This window comes from Trichoderma breve, chromosome 2 (genome assembly GCF_028502605.1).
Source record: "Trichoderma breve strain T069 chromosome 2, whole genome shotgun sequence".
Taxonomy (NCBI): Eukaryota; Fungi; Ascomycota; class Sordariomycetes; order Hypocreales; family Hypocreaceae; genus Trichoderma; species Trichoderma breve.
Genome location: NC_079233.1, coordinates 6,637,769 through 6,661,841, shown reverse-complemented (window position 1 = coordinate 6,661,841; position 24,073 = coordinate 6,637,769). Strand labels below are relative to the sequence as shown.

The 24,073-nt window shown below is 51.3% G+C and overlaps 6 protein-coding genes across 6 annotated transcripts; 3 read left to right on the top strand and 3 right to left on the bottom strand.

Moving 5' to 3' along the window:
• Nucleotides 1-1,232: 1,232 nt before the first annotated feature.
• Nucleotides 1,233-2,791, top strand: T069G_04243 (glycosyl hydrolase family 76 domain-containing protein; the record flags this gene model as incomplete). Its single annotated transcript, XM_056171453.1, has 4 exons — nucleotides 1,233-1,302; nucleotides 1,375-1,854; nucleotides 1,921-2,165; nucleotides 2,231-2,791. The coding sequence occupies 4 exons, from the start codon at nucleotides 1,233-1,235 to the stop codon at nucleotides 2,789-2,791; spliced, it is 1,356 nt and encodes a 451-aa protein (XP_056032345.1).
• Nucleotides 2,792-5,584: 2,793 nt separating this feature from the next.
• On the top strand, nucleotides 5,585-6,004 carry T069G_04242 (uncharacterized protein; the record flags this gene model as incomplete). The annotated part of the gene is made up of 1 exon (XM_056171452.1): nucleotides 5,585-6,004. The coding sequence occupies one exon, from the start codon at nucleotides 5,585-5,587 to the stop codon at nucleotides 6,002-6,004; it is 420 nt and encodes a 139-aa protein (XP_056032344.1).
• Nucleotides 6,005-7,222: 1,218 nt separating this feature from the next.
• T069G_04241 (uncharacterized protein) lies at nucleotides 7,223-7,732 on the bottom strand (the record flags this gene model as incomplete). The annotated part of the gene is made up of 1 exon (XM_056171451.1): nucleotides 7,223-7,732. One exon carries the CDS (start codon nucleotides 7,730-7,732, stop codon nucleotides 7,223-7,225), a length of 510 nt encoding a protein of 169 aa, XP_056032343.1.
• An 882-nt stretch (nucleotides 7,733-8,614) lies between these two features.
• Nucleotides 8,615-9,418, bottom strand: T069G_04240 (uncharacterized protein; the record flags this gene model as incomplete). The annotated part of the gene is made up of 2 exons (XM_056171450.1): nucleotides 8,615-9,141; nucleotides 9,244-9,418. The coding sequence occupies 2 exons, from the start codon at nucleotides 9,416-9,418 to the stop codon at nucleotides 8,615-8,617; spliced, it is 702 nt and encodes a 233-aa protein (XP_056032342.1).
• Nucleotides 9,419-12,758: 3,340 nt separating this feature from the next.
• T069G_04239 (actin domain-containing protein) lies at nucleotides 12,759-14,092 on the bottom strand (the record flags this gene model as incomplete). The annotated part of the gene is made up of 4 exons (XM_056171449.1): nucleotides 12,759-12,821; nucleotides 12,886-13,200; nucleotides 13,260-13,715; nucleotides 13,784-14,092. 4 exons carry the CDS (start codon nucleotides 14,090-14,092, stop codon nucleotides 12,759-12,761), a joined length of 1,143 nt encoding a protein of 380 aa, XP_056032341.1.
• Nucleotides 14,093-14,798: 706 nt separating this feature from the next.
• Nucleotides 14,799-17,184, top strand: T069G_04238 (ankyrin repeats (3 copies) domain-containing protein; the record flags this gene model as incomplete). The annotated part of the gene is made up of 4 exons (XM_056171448.1): nucleotides 14,799-14,849; nucleotides 15,151-15,523; nucleotides 15,569-16,480; nucleotides 16,526-17,184. 4 exons carry the CDS (start codon nucleotides 14,799-14,801, stop codon nucleotides 17,182-17,184), a joined length of 1,995 nt encoding a protein of 664 aa, XP_056032340.1.
• Nucleotides 17,185-24,073: the final 6,889 nt, after the last annotated feature.

The window sequence follows — 24,073 nt, the reverse complement described above, 5'->3', positions numbered from 1 at the left end:
ACAAAGTACCTACCGACACTCCAAACGGGCCGTCTCCAAAAATAGCTGATGGCCCAGCTTCAGCCAATACGTGCGCCGCCGAATGAACCTTCAAGCCAACCTTGTCCAGTAGCATTGCGTGTCGACGTCTGCCGTCACTCTCATTTTTGTATGGGCCAGAGCAGAGCAACTCCATTATTATCCCACCCATTCCGGACTTCGTATTTATTTCTTCTCCCTCCAAATCGCCGCCGCAGCTGCCAGATATGGAAATACGGAGAGGCAGAGAATGGCCCAACTCGGCGCTTGTTGGGTCCCATGCATATTGCTTGCGCATATTGCCCGCCCATGCCCTGCCATGCCATGCTTCTCCGCATCAAAGCCCGCCCGTATTCCGTAAAGGACAGACACGCAGACAGACAATACGATACGAGGACAGGCAAAATAACAATCTCACCCGGGCAGAAGTCTGTTTTTGTATACGTAGACAGCAGCGGTAAAGACAGCACAGCCCAGATGGTACTCGTAGAATACAGGATTCTCGCTCATTTTACCCGGCCAACCGGCATGCGCTCGCAGGTATCTTTGCACGCGTCATGAGCGGCAGTGGTACCGGCCGGCGTAACATCAAACATGCCAATCCCTCTGCCCTCCAGCAAGTAGCGCCAGCCCATCACCAATTTTTGCGCCACCGCTCCAGTTTATTCCCCAGTTCTCACACCTCACATCTTCAATCGTCCCAAGTCCAAGTCCAAGTGACAACCAAACACACACACACACTGCAGCCCCCCTTGTCTTGTCTTGATTGACATCTTGAGCCTGTTTCCCGGTCTGCCGGTTCACTTTCGCTCTCACTCTCACTCTTTTCTTCTTTCATCATCATCAATCTTCTTCACCATCGTCTGTTTCTTCGACACCTGCTGCTCTCGCTCGCGAATCCGCAGCCGAGGAACCGCCCTCCATCCATCCACTTTCGCTTCCTCCCTCGCTCGCTATTTTTTTTTCCCTCGTTACCCGACTAGATGCACTCGTAAGCAATCCGCATCTCACCATCACGCAAAAACGAAACGGAACCGAATCGCATCGCATTGCACTGCATCGCACGACAGCCCTTTTACTCGACTTCGCGCTCGCTACTGCGCCATCCTTCGTTGGATTCGTATGCTTGGGTTGACGCCCCGACCAACTGTTGTTTTTTAAACTCGTAAAACGCTGGCGTCGGTATCATGAAATCCTTCTTTCGGCCGGGCGCCATGGCTGCCCTCCTCTCTGTGGCAGATATGGCCGTCGCACAGCAGAGCCCATTCTCTATTTCCTCAACCAGTGAGCATGCGCTCTCCCTCTGCTTTGACGATGCTGGTAGCTAATCTTTCTTTCTTCTCTTCTCCCCGCCAGGCGACATTAAGAAAACAGCAAGCACTGTCGCGTGGGATATGCTGCAGTACTACCACGGAAACGAATCTGGCCAGACTCCAGGTATTCTCCCTGGACCACCTCCTGCTGGTGATTACTACTGGTGGGAAGGCGGTGCCATGTGGGGGACACTGATCGATTACTGGTATTTGACCAACGACACCACTTATAACGACCTCGTCATGCAGGCCATTCAGTGGCAGACGGGCCCCAACGACGACTTCCAGCCCCCTAACGTCACTCTCTCGCTGGGTAACGACGACCAAGGTTTCTGGGGCATGACGGCCATGCTGGCGGCCGAGGAAAAGTTCCCAGACCCTCCCGCTGATAGACCCGGTTGGCTGGCCCTGGCCCAGGGAGTCTTCAACACCCAGGCCAGTCCCGATCGCCACGACGGCACCTGCGGCGGCGGTATTCGTTGGCAGATCCCGCCGACCAACCCCGGATACAGCTACAAGAACAGTAAGCACGACATCATGTCGAGTCTGCCGGGACATGTATCGTGATGGCGGCTAACACTCTCCTTAGGTATTGCCAATGGTTGTTTCTTCAATTTGGGAGCGCGACTGGCCCGCTACACTGGCAACAAGACGTATTCCGACTGGGCTGACAACACGTGGGACTGGATGGCCAAGATTGGCTTCTTGGACAATGATACCTATGCCATTTACGACGGCGCAGACGTATCAAACAACTGCACTGAAATCAACAAGGCCGAGTTCTCGTACAATAGCGCGGTTTGGGTTCTTGGCACAGCATACATGTACAACCACGTGAGTCTTTCTATGCTGAAAATGGCAATGTTGGTCTCTAAGTTCAATGGCTACCTCCCCAGTAGACCGAAAGCGACGTATGGAAGACGAGACTGGAGAAGCTGGTCGACCACGGCCTCGAGACCTTTTTCCCCAAGGGCATCGCCTACGAGCCGTCGTGCGAGAGCGTCAACACTTGCAGCACCGACATGGTGTCCTTCAAGGGCTACATCCACCGATGGTATGCCACCACGACACAGCTGGCCCCCTTCTTGGCTCCCAAAATTCTGCCTGTGCTCAAGACATCGGCGCAGGCGGCCATCAAGCAATGTACCGGCGGTGCCCTGGGGCGCCAGTGCGGACTTAAATGGAACACGGGTCAATACGATGGTCGAACCGGAGCAGGTCAAGAAATGAACGTTGTGGGCGCCGTGTCATCGCTTCTCATTGGTACGGCCCACGTCCCCGTCACCAACGACACGGGTGGTACGTCCAAGGGAAATCCCAACGCCGGCAGCAACCCGAACAGTTTCCTGAGGCCGGTGGCGCCCGTGACAGCGGGCGACAAGGCCGGAGCGGGCATCGTCACAGTCATCATCATCGGGTCTCTATGTACGGGACTCGCCTGGATGAGTCTCGGCCCTTGAAGCAGCTTGCACGTTGTCCGAATGGGCATTTCATTTCTTTTCAACAAAACAAAATTTGAAAACTTATGACGGATCTGTCACGGCCGATGCCTGGCTAGACTCCTTGTATGGTGTTTGGGTTGGCTATTCAGGGGGGGCGGACTGGTAGCACTTTTACGACTTTTACTATTCGGCGTTGGAATGTACGTTTACTGGGATCATCTAGCATTTCTCTTTTTTTTTATGTTCTTTTCTTTTTTATTCTTCTTCTACTCCTCCTCATGATGGGGGAGGGGCAACGCTGTTATTGCTATCTGCTAGATGGCAGGATAAATACCGACTCTTTGAGAGCTGATGAATGGTCTGGATGACGGATGACAGATGATGAGTGTCGATGATGTTGGATGAGTCGAACAATAGGGTCGAGTATATGAATACTCGTACGACCGTCTAGGATAGTTACGAATATAGTAACCTCACGATGGAATGGCAATTTTCCTTGATTGGAGTTTTTGAGCCCTGCGCGCGAATTATAGACTCGTGGTACCGTAACATTGAACCATGCCAGGGTAACGATGCATCCGACAATTAACATTGGGATTGACATCCGCATCGGCCGGCAAGATGATGATGACGATCCATCAAAGCTGTTTGGCGCTGGATCCCCCTGGTCTGTCAAAGTCAGTCAGTCATCCAGTTCGGAAGAGGGGCGGCGATCGTCGGCAGCTCCATTGGGTGCAAGTCACCGATACGTCATTAACGCGTTGCACTCGGTGGGAATTGGGAACTCGGAATTGTCGATTTGCAAGTCCCAGCTATAGCAATGTGCCAAGCTAGGTAATTAAAAAGAGTCATACGCGGATTAGTCAAAAGGAGAATGAAGTAAGAATACCGGCATGGCGACTCCGATCGGGTTCGCTCAGGCAAGTGTCATGCCAGGGTCAGGCCAGATGAGTGAGAGTGCGGGAAGGAAAAAAAGGTACAGGTAAGCTCGCAGAAACCGGCAGAAGCAGCAAATGGAAATTGAAAGGTGGAAAATCGGGATTAACAATTTGCGATGCGCATGGCGAGCCGGCGGGCCGAAAAAAAGCGAAGTGTAAGAATAGAAAGAGGAACAAAGCTGGGAAGCTGGCGAAATGCAAGAAAATTGCCCCTGAGAGGTGCTTGCATTGTGCTCATGTGGCCACGGGAATGACGCAAAAGGCGCCGAGAGCGAAAAAAAAAAACCAATTGCACCTCGTGATGATGCCACTGTCTACCTCTGTCGAGCCACTGACTTCTACGCTTACATTACCTAATTTTGGGCAAGGAACCAACATGAGCATGAGCATTATGCTGTAAGGAGAGGAAATTGGATCATTGACACGACGAATGGCCTAATGAATGTCGTCAATTGCAGGCCTCGTGGTTTGGCGGTTGGATGAGGGGGAATTGGAGTGAGTGGGATGAGGAGTCAATTCATTTGACAATTGGTTATTACGAGCGGTTAGGTAAGAATGTAACAATGTAACAGAAAACGTGCACGCAATTTACTGCACCAGGTTGCGTATTCTCGTAATACGAGTACACGTACAGCACAGCGCTGCACAGCTTACTCGCTGCATTGGGGGTTCCAGGTTGGCTGGCTGCAACGGTACAAGTCCAAGCTCAGCTCCCAAGAAAAAAAGAAAAAATTCGCTGCAGAAAAAAACAAACGAAACCGCTTCGGGCATTCTCATTACCTACAGAAAACTCGCTGAAGGGCCCGCGTGACACACGCCATCGGGTCACCAGGAGGCTCCGGCCGCAGCGCTACAACACAGGGGGGTTTTTAGTGGCCTGGAACGTTTCAATGACCGCTGTAAGGCGCTGTGGGCTGGGAAGCGAAAAAAAACCAGCGCAACTCGCTGAGCTCCGGTCGGATCTGGCCACCTCATCCAAGTCGCTGCTACGTTCAAAATACTCAATGCGCTCATAGTAAATGTGTGGTGAGGTCGGGTATATCCCGCGTACAAACCACCTTTGCTGGGTGCGCATATTGGCGGGAGGGGCGCAGTCCCGCTTCAGTCCCAAAATTGCCCACCTGAGGAGCACCAGCGGACGTGAGTGGCCAAGAAAAGCTTGGAAATTAGGTACCTACTAAGGTACATAGTGGCAAGGCCATGGAAAAGGGCTTGTTCTTGTTCTCCTCGATGGGTCTTCAAGGTTGAGTCTCCATCAAGCCAGCCCGGCTTGAGCATAGCGTTTTGCGGGGGAAAAAAAAAAGAAAAGAAAAAAGAGAAAAAAAAAGCGAAGAAAAAAACTAGCAGCAGCACGGGATTGGGTGGCATGTTCCAGAAAATGGATCAGCAGGCGGAACCAGCGGTGCGGAGCCAGGGGCAACAATAACGCAACAGGCAAGGGGGAGAAGCAGAGAAGACCGGAGAAAGGATGAGTGAGGCTCGCTGAAAAATTAATTTTGCGGTTGGTCATTAGTGCCGGCTACGTTTTGGTCTGGTGACTTGCTGGCGTTTTGAGGGGACCTCCATGGTTGTGTGACCTTGATGGTGGAATCGATTTGGTAATTTGGGGGAGACGAAGGGGGGGCAGCTGGTATAAGAGGTTGTGAGGGCCTCTTCTCTGGTATTGAGGTGCTACTGCTTGAGCTACGAAGAGATTTACTACCTTGTTTACTCTACTGTTGAACTGATTGTTCTCTGAATTGAAGCCTGACGATATCAATTACAACCCATTGAGCTACTACACCACCAAGCTACAACACTTACATACAACACACACACAATCACCACTACAATCAACACACAAATCAACACCAAAACAACAACAACCGTCACAATGCCCGTCAACTACGTCTTCACAGAGTCCGCCCCCTCCCAAAACAACTACATCAGATCCGGCCGCGGCGGCGCCGGCAACATTGTCCGCTCCTCAGCCCTCCCTCCCACATCATCATCCTCCGCCTCCTCCTCAGCATCCCGCCAGCTCCCCAACCAGCGATTCTTCTCTGGCATCGGCGGCGCGGGCAACGTCCACCAGGCCGACAAGCTACAGCCCGCCCTCCTGCGCTCCCTCGAGACCCCCGGCAACCAGAACCCATCGCGGGGCCACGTCGGCCGCGGCGGTGCGGGCAACGTCTACAACCGCAAGCCTAGCGATGCCAGCAGCGTGTCGAGCGCGGGCAGCAGTGCGAGCTCTGTTGGCGAGAAGGCGAAGATGTGGGCGTCTCGCGTGAGCGGCTCATTCTCACGAAAGTAGAGGAAGACGTCTACTTAGCCATCAGTCTACATTTGGTTGAGGATGTAACTGGACTCGAAAAACCAAAAACATATATAAGCAAAAACTGGCGTTGAAGATACGACACGGCACTGGATGACATTTGGGAGAGCGATTTTGATATATACACAACACAAAAAAACACACATAAGCCTGTGTGATGGATTTAACGATTACGAATATACCCGCCTGGTTTATAGGCTATCTGGGAATTGAATTGCATTGGAGTTTTTTGGAGCAGAACCAAGCAGCACGGAATGGATGCCGCTTTGAGAGAGTATAGGCGGAAAAGTTACTTGAGATACATTAGTTGATAATGCTAAATCAATGCGAACACATTCTACTCGCTCATCAATCTACATTTCTCATTTCTTGTGACATGATTCAGATGATCTGCTGCCATTACTTTGTTGTTCTAATGATTGCCACCATGGGCGTGCTCTCTCGTCTGTAGCATCACAAGCTACCCCTCTTGGGAGTGAGTCAAACATTACATGTACTTACCCTGCACCGGATAATCGTGACTCAGCCGAATTTCGAATTTTCTGCGTTTTCCACTCCAGCGCGCTTAGTACTGCCTGTTCACTAAATTTGCAGCTTGAATGACTCAGTTGGAAGAGAGAGGGTTGAATTATTTGTTGAACTAGGCTCGACAACGAGATTTAGCTTCTACTGCTCATCAAGACTGGGTTACTACTCGATATCGGCACTCAGCTTCTAGAGGTCGGCTCCCTCGACATCCAATGTTCCAAATTTAAGACGATAGTTGGCAAAGGTCGAGGTGGTAGCAGCTACTACATACCAACGTAGGCAAGTATTTGAAGAATCGTGTAGTTAACAGCAGTTGCTGGTTGGAGACGAGAGCGCAAGGGTAATAAGGGAAAAGGAAGAGCGAGTGAATACGAAAACGGGTGGATGCAGAAACAGACGAGCACAAGTACATGTAGTCACCAATCCGTCTTCTAGTAGGCTCCTGGTGAACCAGAGGAATGATCTACACATCACCGACCTATGAACTGTAGAATCGAGAGTTCTCTTGCATTAATCGACTCGACAGATCAATAGTAGGATTTCATTTGCCTGCTTATTGCGCCCCCTATGAGTCTCATCGAGAGGATTAAATCTGCAACCGTTCTGTGTACCTTCCACCTCAGGAATCTCAGCCATATTGCGCCCTTTTGGAGCATACCCTTCTCCTCTTTATGCGAACTCCTCTTCGACCGAAGGCCGCAATGCTACCTCCGTCAACGAAAAGGCGGAAGGTTTCAAATCGTCCAATTCCGAATACAATTGCTTGCTGCCGTCATAATACACCCTCCGGGACGCCATTCCTCCTTTCGCGGACCACATCCTGGACTCGATTTCCATTTCATGCACACCCATAAAGCGCATCCAACCTTCAGCATAGATCATAAAATCATTCTCCATGCCATAAAAAAACTTCTCTCTAGCATCAAAAGCCCTTTTCCTCACCTCCTCTATCTGCCGGAGTTCGGATTCGTATTTTGCTTTCTGAATCATAAAAGCTATCATCTGGGACTCAAAGGTCTTCTTCTGGAGCTCGAGCTCCGCCTTCTGGAACTCGAAAGCCTCCCTCTCAGACATGGAAACCTCATCGTTGGCCACTAACTTATTGGCCTCGCCTTCGATTTTTTCGACTGTCTCTCTTAATCCGCTGGAGCTTTCGCCCTGCTCGTGTGCGTCTGCCATCTTGGCTAAATCCTCTTCTTGCTCGTGAAAATGTGTTGGTAAATGTTCTAATAAACGTTAGAAAAGCAATGTAAACCATAATTTATATAATAAAAACAAAGGTCATAGCTAGGAAATATATATGGTAGTAGTAAACTCTGTTTTGTATTACCTTTGGAATCTTATGTGCGGTATTGACGATATTGAAGCCTGTGGCAGATATATGTAGATTCATTTCGAAAGGGAGGAGGAACGAGCTGCTTAAGTACTTAAAAAGGAGGATAAATAGACAAAGAGAAGGAAAAACAAAGAAAGGCGGGGAAGAACACAGAAGAAAATAAAAAAAGACGAGTATAAAGAAAAATAGGGAGGTACAAAGAATGACAGGAAGTAACCAATCCCTGAGTTTCTCTACGTCTGAAAGACCAAGTACGTGCTATTCATGAACAACTTGAAGCATATAGACGTCAATGTGGCAGATCACGATAACTGGACCCCCTTGTTGTGGGCAGCACGGTCCGGCAACCACCGCAGCATTGTTGCATTGAGCGCGCAAAACGCTGAAGTATGGGTTCGAAGTCGCGCTTCTGGTGCAATCAATGAGTAGTTGGCGCTGAATCTAGTATTTAGCAGAGCAACGAGCTTTAACGTCCCATTCTTTGCAAGTGAGAGACTACCTGTAGTAGATGATGTATGAGCGTCTTCAACATGCTGCAAGTCTGCTAGAGGAGCCAGTTGCATATCATCGGCTTGACAATTGTAGAATCGAGATTTTTATTGCAATAAATAGACGAAATAGACGAATTAGACTAAATAGACTAAATAGACCCAGAGTGGGATTACATTTGTGTAAGCAGTCATCGTGCTTCCATGAGTCGACAGAATAAACTCCCTGTACCAAAATTAAGCATCCCGAGTCTGACCATTGCCAGTCTCCATCTGAGCCGAAATAGCCAGTATATCATTAGACACCGAGTCAATAAACTCTTCACTCATACCGTCCCTGCGCAAGCTTTCAACCACCGTTGAAAGAATATCCTCCGTCGGCAAGCCATTATCCTTTAGCCAGGGGACTCTGACTAAAATTGCCCACCTGATTCTGTTAAGGCCTTGCTCCTGAAGGAGCTTCTTTATAAATTCCTCCTGAAACTTCTTCATAACTTCCTCGATCTCCTCCTGCTTAATCTCCTCCTGCTTAATCTTCTCCCCCCTAATCTTCTCCTTCTCGATCTCCTCTTCCTTATTCTTATCCTTCTCAGCCTTTTCGTTCTCGATCTTATCCTTCTCGATATTTTCTTCCTCGATCTTATCTTTCTCAATGTTCTCTTCCTCGATGTTCTTCCTCTCGATCTTATTCCTCTCGATCTTATTCTTTTTGATCCTACCATTTTTGATCTTATCCTCTTCGTTCCTATCCTTCTTCCTCTTTTCTTGAAGTTCGAGGCGGTCGTAGCAAGCTCGACCCTGGCGCTTTATCGCCATCATGGATTCGGCCGCAAGTATTTAGATTTGGATTTCCTGCTCATTCTTACCCTCACGGTGGGTCTCTTCCCGGATAATGTCGAGGAAAGCTTTCTTCCTGGAGTTGTACTCCTCTTCGTCTTTGTCCAAAAATGTGTTGACTTTTTGTTCAAGCGTTCTCTTATTGAACCTGATAGTCTCAGAATAGGCAGTGGAGCTCTCGGGCTGCTCGTGTGCGTCTGCCATTTTCACGAAATCCTCTTAGCTCGCTGAAAGGCGCCGATTTGTGTCTTGGTGGGTATCAGGAAAGCAATTCAAGCTGTATGCGAAGAGTCGTGTCTGGTATATATCCGTCAGTGGCAGGTTCTTGCTGCGTAACTTTTGAGTCTTACCTGTAATGTCGAAACCTCTGGTGATTATCTGTAGACTCATCTCGGAAAGGGGACAAATGAACAGTTTATATAGGCAAAGGATAAAGGCACGGAGAGAGATAAAAACAGAGAAAATGAGAAGAAGCAAAAAAGAAACAAAGGAATAAAGAAGGAACAAAGAAAGATAAGAAGACGTAACCAATTTCTGATTCTGCCTACCGCTGGAAGACTATACAGATGCCAAAAAAGGAAATCTATCAACGGGCTGCAATAATAGACAAACAAACCTCTCTGCCCAAGAACCAATCAATCCTGTGGTATCATAGCCAATGTCGGACAAGACGAACCAAAACCAATAACCGCTTGAAAGAATCCAACAAAGGAACCCTTTCCCTTGACTCTATTCGCTGACTGCCAACCAGCAAACAGGTTTCCGTCGACAAAGAGCTACCACGGCGTCTCGCCGAGGAGGCAAGATATCCATTGATACCGAATCAAATGCCTCTGCGAGTATTCTCTCCATGACGACGACAGTCTCGTCTCCTCTCTTTGAACCCATCATTCATCACGTGGTGACCTTCTTCAAGACCACATGTACATCTTGAAGCGCTCTGCAAGATCTAAGATCCTGTCCACCAAGTTTTCAAAGTTCCGGAGACCTTCGCGATAGTACTCTATGATGATTCGCCTCGCCCGTGTCTCGTTGCTCATGGCCGTCGTTCTCGTCGGGATCCTCATGTACGCCATTTATGTTCAGTTGCTCCATGGGTTGGCCTGACGCATCTTTATCATCCTCGTCCGAGTGCTCATCTTGGCTAGCTTCCTCACCCTCGTGGGAATGCCCGTTTACGCCATTTATGCCATTTATACCGTTTTGTCTCGGAGGTTGATCTCCATTTATGCCATTGATACCGTTGAGTCTCGGAGGTTGATTTCCATTTATACCATTCACACCATTGTGTCTCGGAGGTTGATTTCCATTTATACCATTTATACCGTTTTGTATTGGACGCTGATTTCCATTGATACCATTTATACCGTTTAGTCTCGGATGCCGAGTTGGCTCAGGGGGAACAGGGAACCCGCGCCACATGCGTTGCTGTAAGCGTTGCTCTATCCAAGATGGGTCATCGATTCCCATAGGATCGGGCTCATGATGACGTTGCCTCGAGCTTCCCAGCGCCTGAGCTTGCAAAGCTTCGTAACGGGCTCGTGAATGGGCTAGTCGATCTTGTTCTTGTCTCATTGAACGAACCATCGCCCCTCTGTCCGTAGAAGACGATCTGTTACGGGGATGCCAACCTGAATGAGGGCGTGGGTGATGGACTTGTAGACCATTAGGTAGCTCATGGTGACGTGAATGTGGGCGAAATTCTTCTGGACTATTAGGTGGCTCACGGTGACGTTGCCCCGAGGCCCCCAGCCTCCCAGCACGGAAACGAGATCGTGGTGTGGGGGCTCCTATTCTTCGTCTGGCTTCTTCTGTTTGTCGTCTTAGTCGTTCTTGTATTTGTCGTCTTTGGTCTTCATGAATTTCTTCTACTCGTCGTCTGACTTCTTCTTCTTGAATTTCTTCTGCTCGTCGTCTGAAGTCTTCTTCTCTTTCTGCTCGTCGTCTTTCTGCTAGTTGTACTCCTCCTCCTCGTCGTCTGATTTCTTCTTGTCGAATTTCTTCTGCTCGTCGTCTGAATTCTTCTTCTCTTTCTGCTCGTCGTCTTTCTGCTAGTTGTCTTCCTCCTCCTCCTCGTCTGTATTCTTCTTCCAGTCGTCTTTCTGCTCGTCTGAATTCTTCTTCTCTTTCTTCTAATTCTCGTCTTATTTCTTCTTCTCTTATTGCACGAGGTATACCCTCTGTATCCAAAGCAGACAGTACGTTAGCGTATCTCCGAGCGCGTTCTCTCTGAGCGCGTGAATTGCGTTCTCTTTGAGCGGGTGAATGTGAGTTATCTTCTTCTGGACCATTAGGCGGCGGCGGCGTGTTCCCGTTTGTCTCGGGAGGCGATTCGTCGGTAGCGTGAGGGGCCATGTCTGGAAGATATTAGTCACTGATATACTGTTTCTAAATCATTATTTGTTTCTCACCTGTGATGAAACGTCCTAAAATCTTCTGGATAGTTCAACTATAATCCCGAAATAAAAATAACGATGAAGGCGGGGCAAAGAATGTGTGTACAAGAGAGGAGAGGAAGAAGAGAGAAATAGAAAGCAAAATACGTTACCATAACTTAATCGTGGAAGGTTTGAAAGCGTGTAGAGAGAAGATGATGCAGTAGCTATTCAACTGAGTGGCAGCAGCCCAAATCAATAGAGTTTCGAGTTGAGCGAAAGTGCATCCAACATCTCATGAACTCTCAGCACCTGACTTGGCTCTCACTAACAACCTCATGTTTTAACTACGTCTTCGAGTAGCTGAGAATATACCAAAAAAAGAGAATGGAAAGCAAGTCTCCAAAAAAAAAAAAAAAGATAGTGATCTCGCCCGGGCTCGAACCGGGGACCTTTTCGGTGGTGTCAACGAAACTGTTAACGAAATGTCATGACCAACTAGACCACGAAACCATTCTATCAAAGGACTTGATGCTGTTCCGCCCCCGCACAAGTCACATACAAACCTTTCGCCCTCTAAACACAAAAAGACGAAGAGAAGAAAAGAAAGAAACAAAAGAACCGTCATTCAACTCAGCATAACCTCATGAATTATCAACCACACGTTACAGAGTGCAAAAAAGTGCTCTCCCCAGCTACTACATAAAAACCATCACACTCAACCCGCCCCAATCCAACCATCAACTGCAAATCGGGGTATCATTAGGCTCCCTTCATCTAGGTAATCAGACAAAGTCCTACAACTCCCTCGGTCTAATGCCCGCTCGCTCCCTGTAGAAGAATCCCTCCCGTCTCTGTATCATAAACCAAGTTCTTTGTTTTCGTGAGAAGAAGGAGAAAAAAAAGAAAATTAGTTGTACACCCACCAGCTGACTTCTAACCTCTGGGAAATATCGTCATTTTCTCTCTCTTCTTTAACCCCCCTTTTTTTTATTCTTAGGTCTCCTTTGGTACCGGAGCAAATTTTGCCAGACCTGCCGCGTCAGCTACGGCCCATCTTTGAGAAATGTTCAATATTACTGCGCGCTCTCTTGAACCAAAGCAGCCAGACATGAAAAAGACGATTTTCGCTCTCCTTTATGCCGATACGCCCGCTTCCATTTCGTGAATCATGTGAATTTTGTGTGGATAATATCCGGGTTTTCGTGCCAATCATCAATGCTCACCAGCATCTACCTCACTTGTTAGTAAGATAACACACATCTACTTGCTCAGTCAGATCCACGGGCCGCTTACCTTGCGGAAGGTGCTCAAGCCAGCGAGAATGCTTCCTCCGATCCATGTAGAGTATTTACGCTCTGGGGGCGCAAAGATCTTTATCCTCATGTCCTTGACCGCGAGCTTCTGTAGCTCCGTCAGGAGTCGATCACCAAAGCCCTTTGTCAGCGTGCTGCCTCCGGATAGGACAATGTTGCTGTAGAGCGATTTTCGTAGATCCAGGTCAGTGCGGCTGATGGCATCAACCACAATCTGGTGCACACCAGGATACTCCTGGCCGATGATTTCGGGATCAAACAGAATCTCAGGAGCTCTAAATCGCTCAGCGCCAATCTATTGAAAAGGGTCAGTATGCGGAAGAATGGCCAGGGAAAAAGGGCCACCAAAGTCACCTTTAGCTTGTGGCCGTCTGGCAAGACGTATTCGGCAAACTTGCTCTCGTTGGGCTTCACCCCGATCCAGTCCCTCTCCTCCTTCTTGGGGTCATGCGCCACATATGACACACTCTCCTTGATCAGCCGAACAACCTCCTTCTCGGCACTCGTGTGGAAGATGTAGCCACTCTTGCGCAGCAGCGTCTGTAGATACTCGGTCACGTCTCGGCCCGCAACGTCAATCCGCTGTATGCTGCTGGGCATGGCAAAACCCTCGTAGACAGGCACCGCATGCGACACGCCGTCGCCAGAATCGAGGACGATACCTGTCGTCCGGCCACTGGCATATAGCGACAGCACGGCCTGGATGGACGTGTGCAGCGCGGGGACGTTGAACGTCTCAAACAGGATCTGGGCGGCCGTGTCGCGGTTGCTCCGGGGGTTCAGAGGAGGCTCTGTCAGCAAAACTGGGTGCTGCGGTGGGTGTCAGCGGCCTCTCTTCTCTTCCGTCACTGTTGTGGTTGTTTTGTTTGTGGACAAACCTCCTCGCTCAGCGTCTTGAGCCCCTCGCCATACACATACTCCCAAATTCGCTCCATGTCGTCCCAATCAGTCACAACGCCGTGCTCCAGCGGGTAGTGGATCTTGAGCAGCCCCCTCAGCTCGTTGGACGCCTTGTTCCCTATAAACAAATCACCCTCCAGCGCGCCGGCCAGGACTCGCAGGTGCTTCGGCCGGCCGACCCACGAGGGGAAGAAGCATTTGGGCAGATCCTCCCCCGCGAAACCAGCGCGGATGGTGCCCGAGCCGTTGTCCAGCACAATTGGGGCATTGTGCAGTATTTCCGTCATCTTCGCGTTCTGAGCCCAAATCCAAAGATGCACTTGGCGGCTACGTCGTTGCCGTCCTCCTCGGCGTTGGCTCCCCCTTTAATTTCGTCCTTGGTGGCCGCCACTTGGTGTTGCTGGACAGAGTTGCGTTTCGTTGCTTTGCCCGGCCCTTCGATCACAGCGTCCGCAGCATTGGCGACGTCTGGAAGCCTTGGGTAGCAGCCTTGGGTAGCCTTGTCGGATATCACGATTCCCGTCGGGTTGGAGGCCTTGCAGGTTCACCAGCTCCGAAGTTGTGGTCGAGGGTGATTGGCCATGTCTCGTCCCCAGTAATGCACATCACTGGAATATGGAGCTCCAGCTACCAGCCACAGCCGCCCGCCAGTTGCCCGCCCAAGCGCAAGCCACACCCGCATCACGTGGGGCTGCCCGCCGCTTTTTGCTTGTGGCTGTGGCGCCTCAGGCAGGAAAGGGCCTGTTAAAGTGGTTTCGCGTCTACCGCGTCTCCTCAACCACCGACCGCGTCGCAGACGTGACAATTTGACAATTTGCTTCCAGCTTCCTCAATCTGCCGTATGGCGAGGCAACAAGCGCTGTGCATGACCCCGACAAGCGACTCTTTCGTGCCATAGCAGCTTCACCAGCGATCGCACCTTCGCCCTACCGGAATTGACCCTGCGTGCGACCCTCGTTTGTTGATATTCGTGTCGGATTTGCCATCGCCGAGATGGTCAAGGCCAGTGCAGGTACCGGCATTTTCAGTGCCACGTACAGTGGAGTAAGCGATCCCCAGTGAATCTTGGATGCGGCAGACATGTGCGGGAAGCTTGGTTGTTGGATCCGGGCCTTCAATTGGGGAGCATGGAGGCGTGGGAAATCAGAGATATCCAGCCATCAGATATCAAGCTCCCCATCATCAATCGCAAAGGGGGGAGAGGGAAGCTATGATGGTCATCCTGGGAGCTTCTTCCTCCCTGCTTTTCTTTGCTTTTCATTTTTTAACACCACAAAACCCAATTCGAAATTGAAATAGACCATCTACATTATACAACACAAGCTAATTACTTCTCCATCATCAGATTCCCGTTTATGAATTCCAATTCGGCGGCGACCTAAAAGAACATGTCATGCGAAGGAGGCACGATGACTGGATCAACGCAACACACATCTTGAAAGCCGCAGGCTTCGACAAACCCGCCCGAACGAGAATTCTAGAAAGAGACGTGCAGAAGGATGTTCACGAAAAGATTCAGGGTGGCTACGGCAAATATCAGGGAACATGGATCCCCCTCGAAGCCGGCGAGGCCCTCGCCCAGCGGCACAGTGTCTATGACCGAATACGGCCCATCTTCGAGTTCGTTCCAGGAAACGAGAGCCCCCCTCCCGCTCCTAGGCATGCCAGCAAGCCTAAAGCACCAAAGTCCCGTCCTCCGCTTCCCAAATGGAATTCGGGTAGGTCAAAGGCCGCAGGCATGGCTCCTAGCGTCACTAACGCAGCGGCAGCCGCCATGCCAGTTGTCGAAGAGTACGAGAACAGTGAGAGCGTCATGGCTGGCGTGGAAGACGATACGCCGGACAACCTCACCGTAGCTTCGGCCTCGTACGTTGCCGATGATGATCGCTACGACATGGGCCACATGTCCACTGGCCACCGCAAGAGAAAGAGAGAAGAGCAGTTACAGGATCTCACGGAGCAGCAGCACGCCGTGTATGGCGATGAGCTTCTGGACTATTTCCTCCTTTCTAGAAATGAGCAGCCAGCAGTCAAGCCCGATCCGCCGCCAAACTTCCAGCCCAACTGGCTTATTGACGCAGAGAACCACACGGCCCTGCACTGGGCTTCCGCTATGGGCGACGTGGACGTGATCAAGCAGCTCAAGAGATTCAATGCAGACGTTGCCGTCCGCAACATTCGCGGCGAGACACCATTTATGCGATCAGTCAACTTCACAAATTGCTACGACAAGCAGACGTTCCCCTCCGTCATGAAGGAGCTCTTTGAGACAGTGGATGTTAGGGACAGCCAGGGATGCACCGTCATCCACCATGCAGCCATCATGAAGAACGGCCGCGTCTACAGCCCGTCGTGCTCAAGATACTACCTGGACAACATACTGAATAAGCTGCAGGAGGCGCTGGAGCCGAGTGCCTTCCAGCGGCTCATTGACGTGCAGGACACTGACGGAAATACAGCGCTGCACCTCGCTGCCCTGCGCAACGCTAGGAAATGCATTCGTGCGCTGCTGGGCCGCAATGCCTCGACGGACATTCCCAACAACGACGGGGTCCGCGCAGAAGACCTCATCATGGAGCTCAATGCTCAAAAGAAGGACCGTGGGCCACAGCGGTCATCTTCTCCCTTTGCGCCGGATTCCCAGCGGCGCGCCACCTTTAGGGACGCCTTCTCGGGTGCGGGCGACAAGGCGCGGAAGCCCCCTTTGTCCTTCCAATCAGCGGCGGCCACGACGGTTCAGTCGCGCATCTCCCCGCTCATTATGGAAAAGTTTCAGCTGCTCGCGAAAAGCTATGACGAGGAGTGGCACGAAAAGGACGTGGCAGAGGCCGAGGCCCGGCGCATCTTGACAAACACCCAGGCCGAGCTGAACGCCGTACGGCAGCAAATCACGGAGCTCGAAGCTCAGCTCGAACCAGACGACGTGGCTGCCAAGGTCATGAGCGAGGCTAACCTCGTCAGGCACAACGTGCTGTCCCTAATTACCCACCAAAACAGGTTGCATATCCACCAGACGGTGGAAAACGAAATGAGCAAGCTGAACGGCGATGGCAGCAGCAGCAGTAATCCCAACAACGCAGGCATGCAGGACGACTCTTACGAGGAACGGCTTACTCTCGCGCGACAGCTCAGCCAGATGCTTATGGAGCAGCGGCAGGCAGAGACGGAATACGTCGACGCCCTAAGCATGGTGGGTGTCGGCGACAAGATCGAAAAGTACCGCCGCCTGCTGAAGCGCTGCCTCGATTCCAAAGACGGCGAGGTCCTGGACGCGAATCTCGACAGCCTGATTGACATGATGGAGGAGGAGCGCGAAGTACATGACATGGACGGGTCGACAACAGCGGGGGGTGAGCCGATGGATTTTGCAGTTATGTGATGATTTATTTTTATATTTTTTTTCTCCCCCCATGTTTCTTTTTTCCATTTTTTTTTTTCTTCACGCCTCTATCGAGAGTGTGTGTCTGAGAGCCAAAAAGATCAAGATGGATGGCAAGACGATGACGAAATGCCAAAAAAAGAGATGTCCGAGAGAGAGTAAAGACGAAGAAAGAAAGATGCTGCGCGCTTGAATCGCAAAAGTTCCACCCTCTTCCTCTTTGCCTCTCCCAAGGACATCCCTGGAAAAACCTGTCCCTTTTTTTAGAGGTCATCAAGCTACCCCGGCTTACTCTCTCCATCTCTCTTTTTTCTCTTGAGTAGCCGAGGGACATCAGATAATGTGCTTTTACCACGTCAGGGTGGTGGGCAGCTTACTGCCCAACTACTAGCAGTAGTGAGAGCATCTATGAAGAACGTCGTCGTTGTTTTTTTTAGCGGTTTACGTGGTGGTTACCTTACCTAGGTCATCTTCTTGTAAGAGCAAGTATATAGCAGTCAGTTATCGAGCGGAGCGCATATAGCACTAAAGGAACGACTCGTGGGGGCGGATCCGGCGCCGGTGGTTAACAGTTTTTTACATACTCTTTGGCTTTTCATCCCTATTTTCAGATATCTTGCCGGGACGCTAGTATATCTTACTGAATCGACTGGCCGACTGGCTTTATCAAGCATGCCAATAGAATTTTGTGACCAGCATTTTGCAACTGATTCATGATGGTGCTGTGACGATCAGTTAAAAAAAAAGCAACACGTAAAAGACGCCGCGGCCCTCGGTCCGGCAGATTCGGAGGTGGGAGTTCTGTGGAGCCCGAGTGCGCCGGGTACAGAGTCACGGCACCTCATGCAACCTTGATGGCCCCTCCATGGGTATAAGATGATCATGACAAGCGTTTCGCCTTTCGTATATCGTATGTCGTATGCACGGCGCGATGAATAGGACCTGACACGAAAAAAAAACGACGTCTTTCCAGATTTGCGCGCGGCCTAGGCTTGACTTGGGAAACGGGTGGCCACCTCGGGCCCGACTTGGCCCAGCCTTCTCCGGAGACGGTGGCCGGGCAGCTCGGACCGCATCCAACCAAATGGCCAGGCGTCCAGATGCCAAGCATTTCTCCTCGCGTGAGATTATGAGGCGACAAGAGCAATGACATTCCGTTCCGCAACGAGAACGATAGGCTCCGCAACATGGGTGAAATTTCTTAACACCTAGGACTCTTCACCACCATCGTGTCCCAACCTCTTCAATATGAAGGAGACCAATGAATGATGGAAATAGCACAGCTCCGAGTCAAACATCAAAGGCCGACGACACAGGCCCGGTCATGGGTCTGCCGGAGTTGGTGGGACTGGGTATTACCGCTTCAGGGAGGAGCTAGCCGGCGACCGGCTCAGGCGGCTTGCATAGTATGGGCGTCAGGTGAGCAGCTGAGTCAGGGCGCCTGTATAAATACACCGTAAGCTGGCGGAGATGACTGGTCGAGCATTAGACGCCATGATGGCTCTCCGTATAAGTCGCTTAGGAACGAGGCCAATTGCTGCTCTTCTGAATGCCATCTCGACTCACTGGCGTCATAGGAACAACTAGCGAGTCATGTCAGGTACAACAGATAAACATCTGAGCTTAGCCATACCTTATGTAACTCTGCCGTGCCTTGTTGCTGCGGAACATGATCATCCCGCATCCAATCGCTTTGTCATGGCGAATCGGTGTAATTACATTCTCAGCTCCTGCGGCGGCGCCCACCTCACGACTGGCTCAGGTAGGATGGCTGCCGTTTTTGTATATCTGATAAAGATTCTCGGACCCTATTGTGCAGAGCGCATTGGCTTGTGAAAGTCCAATGACCGGGCCAACATGCAGTCTAATGCGGTGAAACACAAGTCACGAGGCTTTGTCTAGGACTTGCTATGCCGGCACTTGTGAGGGGAGAAAAGGTAGCGTATCCGTGAAACAATGCCAGGGAGTCGACAGAATAAGAGACATCTTGACCACGTAGTAGTCAGGCAGAGAGACAAAACTATTGCAGCTGAACCATCGATAGATGCCCGATAGCCTGCAGATGGCTCCACCAACATTTCGGACAGAAACGCTCAGCCGGACCAATATCAGCAGCAATGAAACTGAGACACCCCACACAAGTGCGTAGTATGACTTCTGCAGCTATCCAGACGAACTCTCACCGTCAAAGTGGCAAAGAGCAGAGGCACGATATGTTGATCGCTTAGAGGCGGATGCTTGTCGACCTGAAAATAGCTTTGGATTTCAAGTAATGGCCCTCTGCCCCACGTAAACAACGAGGCAAGCCGACGTGGCATCCAGCAATGGAGACTCGATATTATTAGTGGTTCACCTGCAGTTGCACAAACGCGGTGGAGGTCATCATGTGGTAGAGTTTTGAGGGCTTGGGGGCGAATTGAGCGTGGCATACATGCTTGACTGGCGCCGAGTACGGGGTCATATCAATTACTCTTCTCCAATAGAGCCATGTATAGGCGGAGCGTAAGGGTAGGAGCAACAAGTCAAGGTGGGATCCGCCAAACCATGCAGGTAGCTCGTACCAAGTTTAACTGTGCGTTGAGGCCAGGACGGTGAGGAGGTTTTCCCGTCTGCAAGTCGTGATTTGCTGCGTCGCCCATGCTAGCGCTGGCAACGAATGTGGCACCACGAGATAGCGCCTGCAAAATCGACAAATGTCATCCAGAGACGCCCAGATTCAGCAGCTAGGCGGTAAAGCCCTGGGAGCGTGCCAATTTAAACCATGAAGAGGAAGAGGTTAATAACATGCTGACGAGCGGGGGAGGGGTACCCCAATCGCTGTAAGGCTGACGGAAACACCCCAAACGGAGGAGTCGGCGTTTTGTACAGGCAAGACAAGTCGACGTCTTGCTGGGAACATGGCAGAACTGGGCACACCCGCTTTCGCTGCTGATGGCACGGCGGCCCAAGCTGACTTGCTGACATAGCATACTGGCATGATGCATCAGGGAGAAGAAGCAGGGCAAAAAGAGTCCCTAGCTCAGACAACGGAGCTTTTCCCACGGATGCACGGTCACGATCACGGTCAGCCGTGGTGGGGAGGAGCAAGAGGAGAGCTAGGGCAAGAATGCACTAAGTGAGAGTCGGATTGAAGCTGATCCGTCGAGAGTTGTGTCACACACTGCCCAAATGAAGATAGTTTGCTGATGCCCGATCCATGCGGTGCATTGCTAGACTACTGTACGAGTAAGTATCCGCAGAATCAAGGGAAAGCAGTCCGTCGCTGCGTCGTGGGCGCAATCTGTACATGCACGAGTACATGTACTGCAGGTGTCTTGGAGCAACACTGGCGTGGTGGTGCTAGCATGCTGGCGTGCATACTCTGAACCCTTTCGAGACAAGCAAATACACATGCATACTTGGAGTGTGATGCTAGTGTGCGTCAAAATGGAGGTCTGGCTGCAGAGCCGCAGCGGTCAGGATGCCAGGGTTCGTGCCACGGCCAGCTGAAAATGAAATGACGAGTGGAAGCGGTGTCTGGCTGTCTGTCTGTCTGGGGGCCTGGTGGTGCGTCTGGCTTGGGCCGGAGAAATCTATCGCCCCACGAGTGACGATTGCTTGGGCCAACCGCAGCGCTGGACAGCGGACATTCGGGCTAGCAGAGTGCGTAGCGTAGCGTCGATGCCTCAATAGTCGGGATTTCAGTTGAGATCGATCGGAACGCCGACGATGCGCTTGTGCAAGTTGCTTCGCCGAGCGCGTGAGGCTGAAGAGAATTTTGGCCACTGTGGAAAAGTTTGATCAACTATTTTGCTGCTAGCAAGGGAGAGAAGGAGATGAAGAAGAGGAAAAAATCTTCAAGTCGACGCAAGGAAGGCGAGAGGCGCGGAGAGGAGGAGCAGGCATCAGCTGTCATGGGCTCGAAAGTGGAAAGTGCGCCCTCGTCTGTTAGTACACTACTGTACGTTTCTGGAAGCAAGTGCTGAGACGAGAGTAACTGTATTTGTCCTTGTACCTATACCTGTATTCCGTACTCTACACATTCCTCAACCAGCTGTCGTCTCATCTCGTCTCATCTCGTTATCGTAGCGACGCATGAGGAGTCATCATCATTCCCGGGGCAGATACGGCAAAGCCCTGTAAAGCATTACGAGACAGAAGTGATTACGAGTACTCCGTAGTACTGTCCAGTATGTATTACTACTATAGAATACCTGACTACTTATTACTATACGCTCAATACGATGCCTGGGGTCAGTTTTGGGACCCTGTCTAGAGGAGCCCATCTCGAGACGGCCATTTCCAATACCGGGACGGGATGTACTCGCACAGCAGTGGAGATCGGCAGAAGCTCGACGGCTCAGCGTTCTAGAAGCCCGCGTCTTGCAGGCCGGTCAGCTGGGCAGGTATCAAGAGCTGCTTGTACCGCTACCGCCACCGCTACGGCTACAGCTACCGCGCAGGTACCGCCTCGAATGGATAGCCGTAGCAAGCATTGGATGGGATTCGCTACCGACTTTCTGGTTTTGGAGAGCCAGCCACGCCTCTTTGGATGGCTTGGACGGCTCAACTAATGGTCGTGACGATATTAGTTGGCTTGCCTAATTCATCCTCGGCGAATGCCTCTTGTTTCTGTCTGTTCGGGTTCTCGGAATACTTTGGGTATGGTACGGTTCGGCACGGTACACCAACCTCAGACATGCAGAGCACCGTGGCCATAGCGTCATTGTGTCCTCCCAGACGGCATGCATCACGAGCGAGAGAATCCACCGACTGAGAGAATTAATTAATCTGACAGACGCGGGAGTGGTCGCATGCGCGCAGTCTGGTCTGCTATCTATCACATTGGCAGGGCAGGACGGCCATGTTCCGGCCCTCAGGGTTTGTTTGTATGTTGCTAAATACATGCACGAAGCATGTTGCGAGGTGCGTGTTAGTGCGATGATGCTTGCTTGCTTGCCGGAAGAGAGGAGAGAGGAGAGAGAGAAGGGCTCGGGATACTGGAAACGGGGGGCAACAAGGAACATGAACCTGGATAAATGTACGAGATACCGCATCTTGCCGAGAAGAGAGAAGCGTACGAAGGGCGATGCGATGCTTCTTCCTGCGCTACTGTAGCCCTCGTCTTGTTGTCACCTCTCCGTGGCTCCTCCTGCTCCATCCTTCCTCATGGTCATGATGCCCTCCCCTGCTTGCATCTCGCAGTAATATCGGGGCTGCTGCATCTTGCGGTCCCTGTGACTCGATGCTGCTTTTCTTGCCGGCAGAGCATTGGCTACGCAATTAAACGGCCACACCACTTGCGCACCATGTCCCGCGCGATATCCCGCACCCACCAGGTTTTTTCAGCTGCCTTGGGCCATGCAAGTGACGCACTTTTAACTCTATTTGCCAACCAATTCAATGCGCAAACCGCACCGGTTCCTGGCGCACTTTGGCACCCGCCCGCTGGGATCCGGCCGGTTGATGGTGATGGGGATGATGATGGAGGGGCTCCAGAATATTTTGTTGTTTTCCCATTGACTTTTCCTGTTTACTTTGTTGTCCATTTGTTCGCCTCCTCCTGCAAGCTGGCTGCTGCATATCGCCAGTGGCAAGAGTCCCTGCACAGCAACATCATCAAACGTCTGGGCCCCCTGGGATCGCCAAGTTAGGGCTGCGCCTTTCAGCTGGGCAGGTCTCGTGCCTGGCAAGTAGACGCATGTACATGTACTCCCTGTACACTCCCGTCCCGGGCGAGCCAGCGCCCGCCGAGTACTTGCCGCTACAAGCGCTGCATGCAAGCCTCAGCACAGCGCTAACTTCAAGTTGGAATACCTCAAGCTACCACTAACTTGAACCCAGCAGACATGAACAGGCCTGGCAAAAGTCAATGGCCCAGCTACATACCTACGGTGCCACCCGGTGCAATTTCTCAACGACTGCAACTATCGAACCTCTTCAGGCCCCGATGACGGGAGCCCAGCACGCCACCAGATGCGCCGTGGCCAGTGCGCGTACGCTTTCAGCAGGGTCTAGCTTGACCGGGTCAGCCACAGAAGCAGTTTTTGATGCGAGGATAAGTCAGTCCGTCAGTCCGTCGCCGTAAGCAGACAAAAGGCAAAAAAATCAAAGCACGATATACGAGCTGCCGTGTGGGCGATGATAGTACAGAGTATACCGACCGAGATAGTACAAGGAGCCGCGGCTGGCGATACCTGTGCTGCCGCGGAGACTCGCTGCCAAGCCACGAGTCGCTCTGGGCCCTGCTGCCTGTATCGTATCCAATCTGTACTATATCTCTTGCATAATGGAAACCGGGCAGGCTGGGAAACCATGGAAGCGCGATTGTACCTGCACTCGCTGGCTCACCCACTGCAAGGTACTACACGTACTCGTACATGCTCCATGTACCTAAACTGAAGCAACTGCAGCGCATTGAAAGTCCTACACTGAGGGGGTGGTCGCACTCTGTCTCTTGCATGCCCGCCCCCTCATTTTTGCTTCTTCTGATCTTGTGCCCGAAACTGGCCCAGCTCTGGTTTCGAACGCAAATCCATCACCATACCATGCCATGTGCTGACTTGAGACGAAACCCGGACAAAAAGGATGATGTGGTGTCGCTTCATATCCCTGGCCTGCCCGAATAGGCACAGCCAGAGACAGAGCGCCCTGCAGCAACGAAGTACATGCGAGTATCGCCCTTCTGTTGTCCTTTCTTCGCTCTCGGGAAGCACAGAATCAAGTCTCTCCCTGCCCCGGATCGGCCACATGGCCAGCCTCTGACCAATCGTCTCCGTCAGCAGCGCCTGTGTATCCAGAAAAAGACCAGACAGCGACTGAGAAACAAGAGACATGGAACTCAACTCGCACCGAGGGTGTCTCGATAGGGCTCACCTCAGCTGAAATGCTGGCCGGGTGCCAGCTCCCG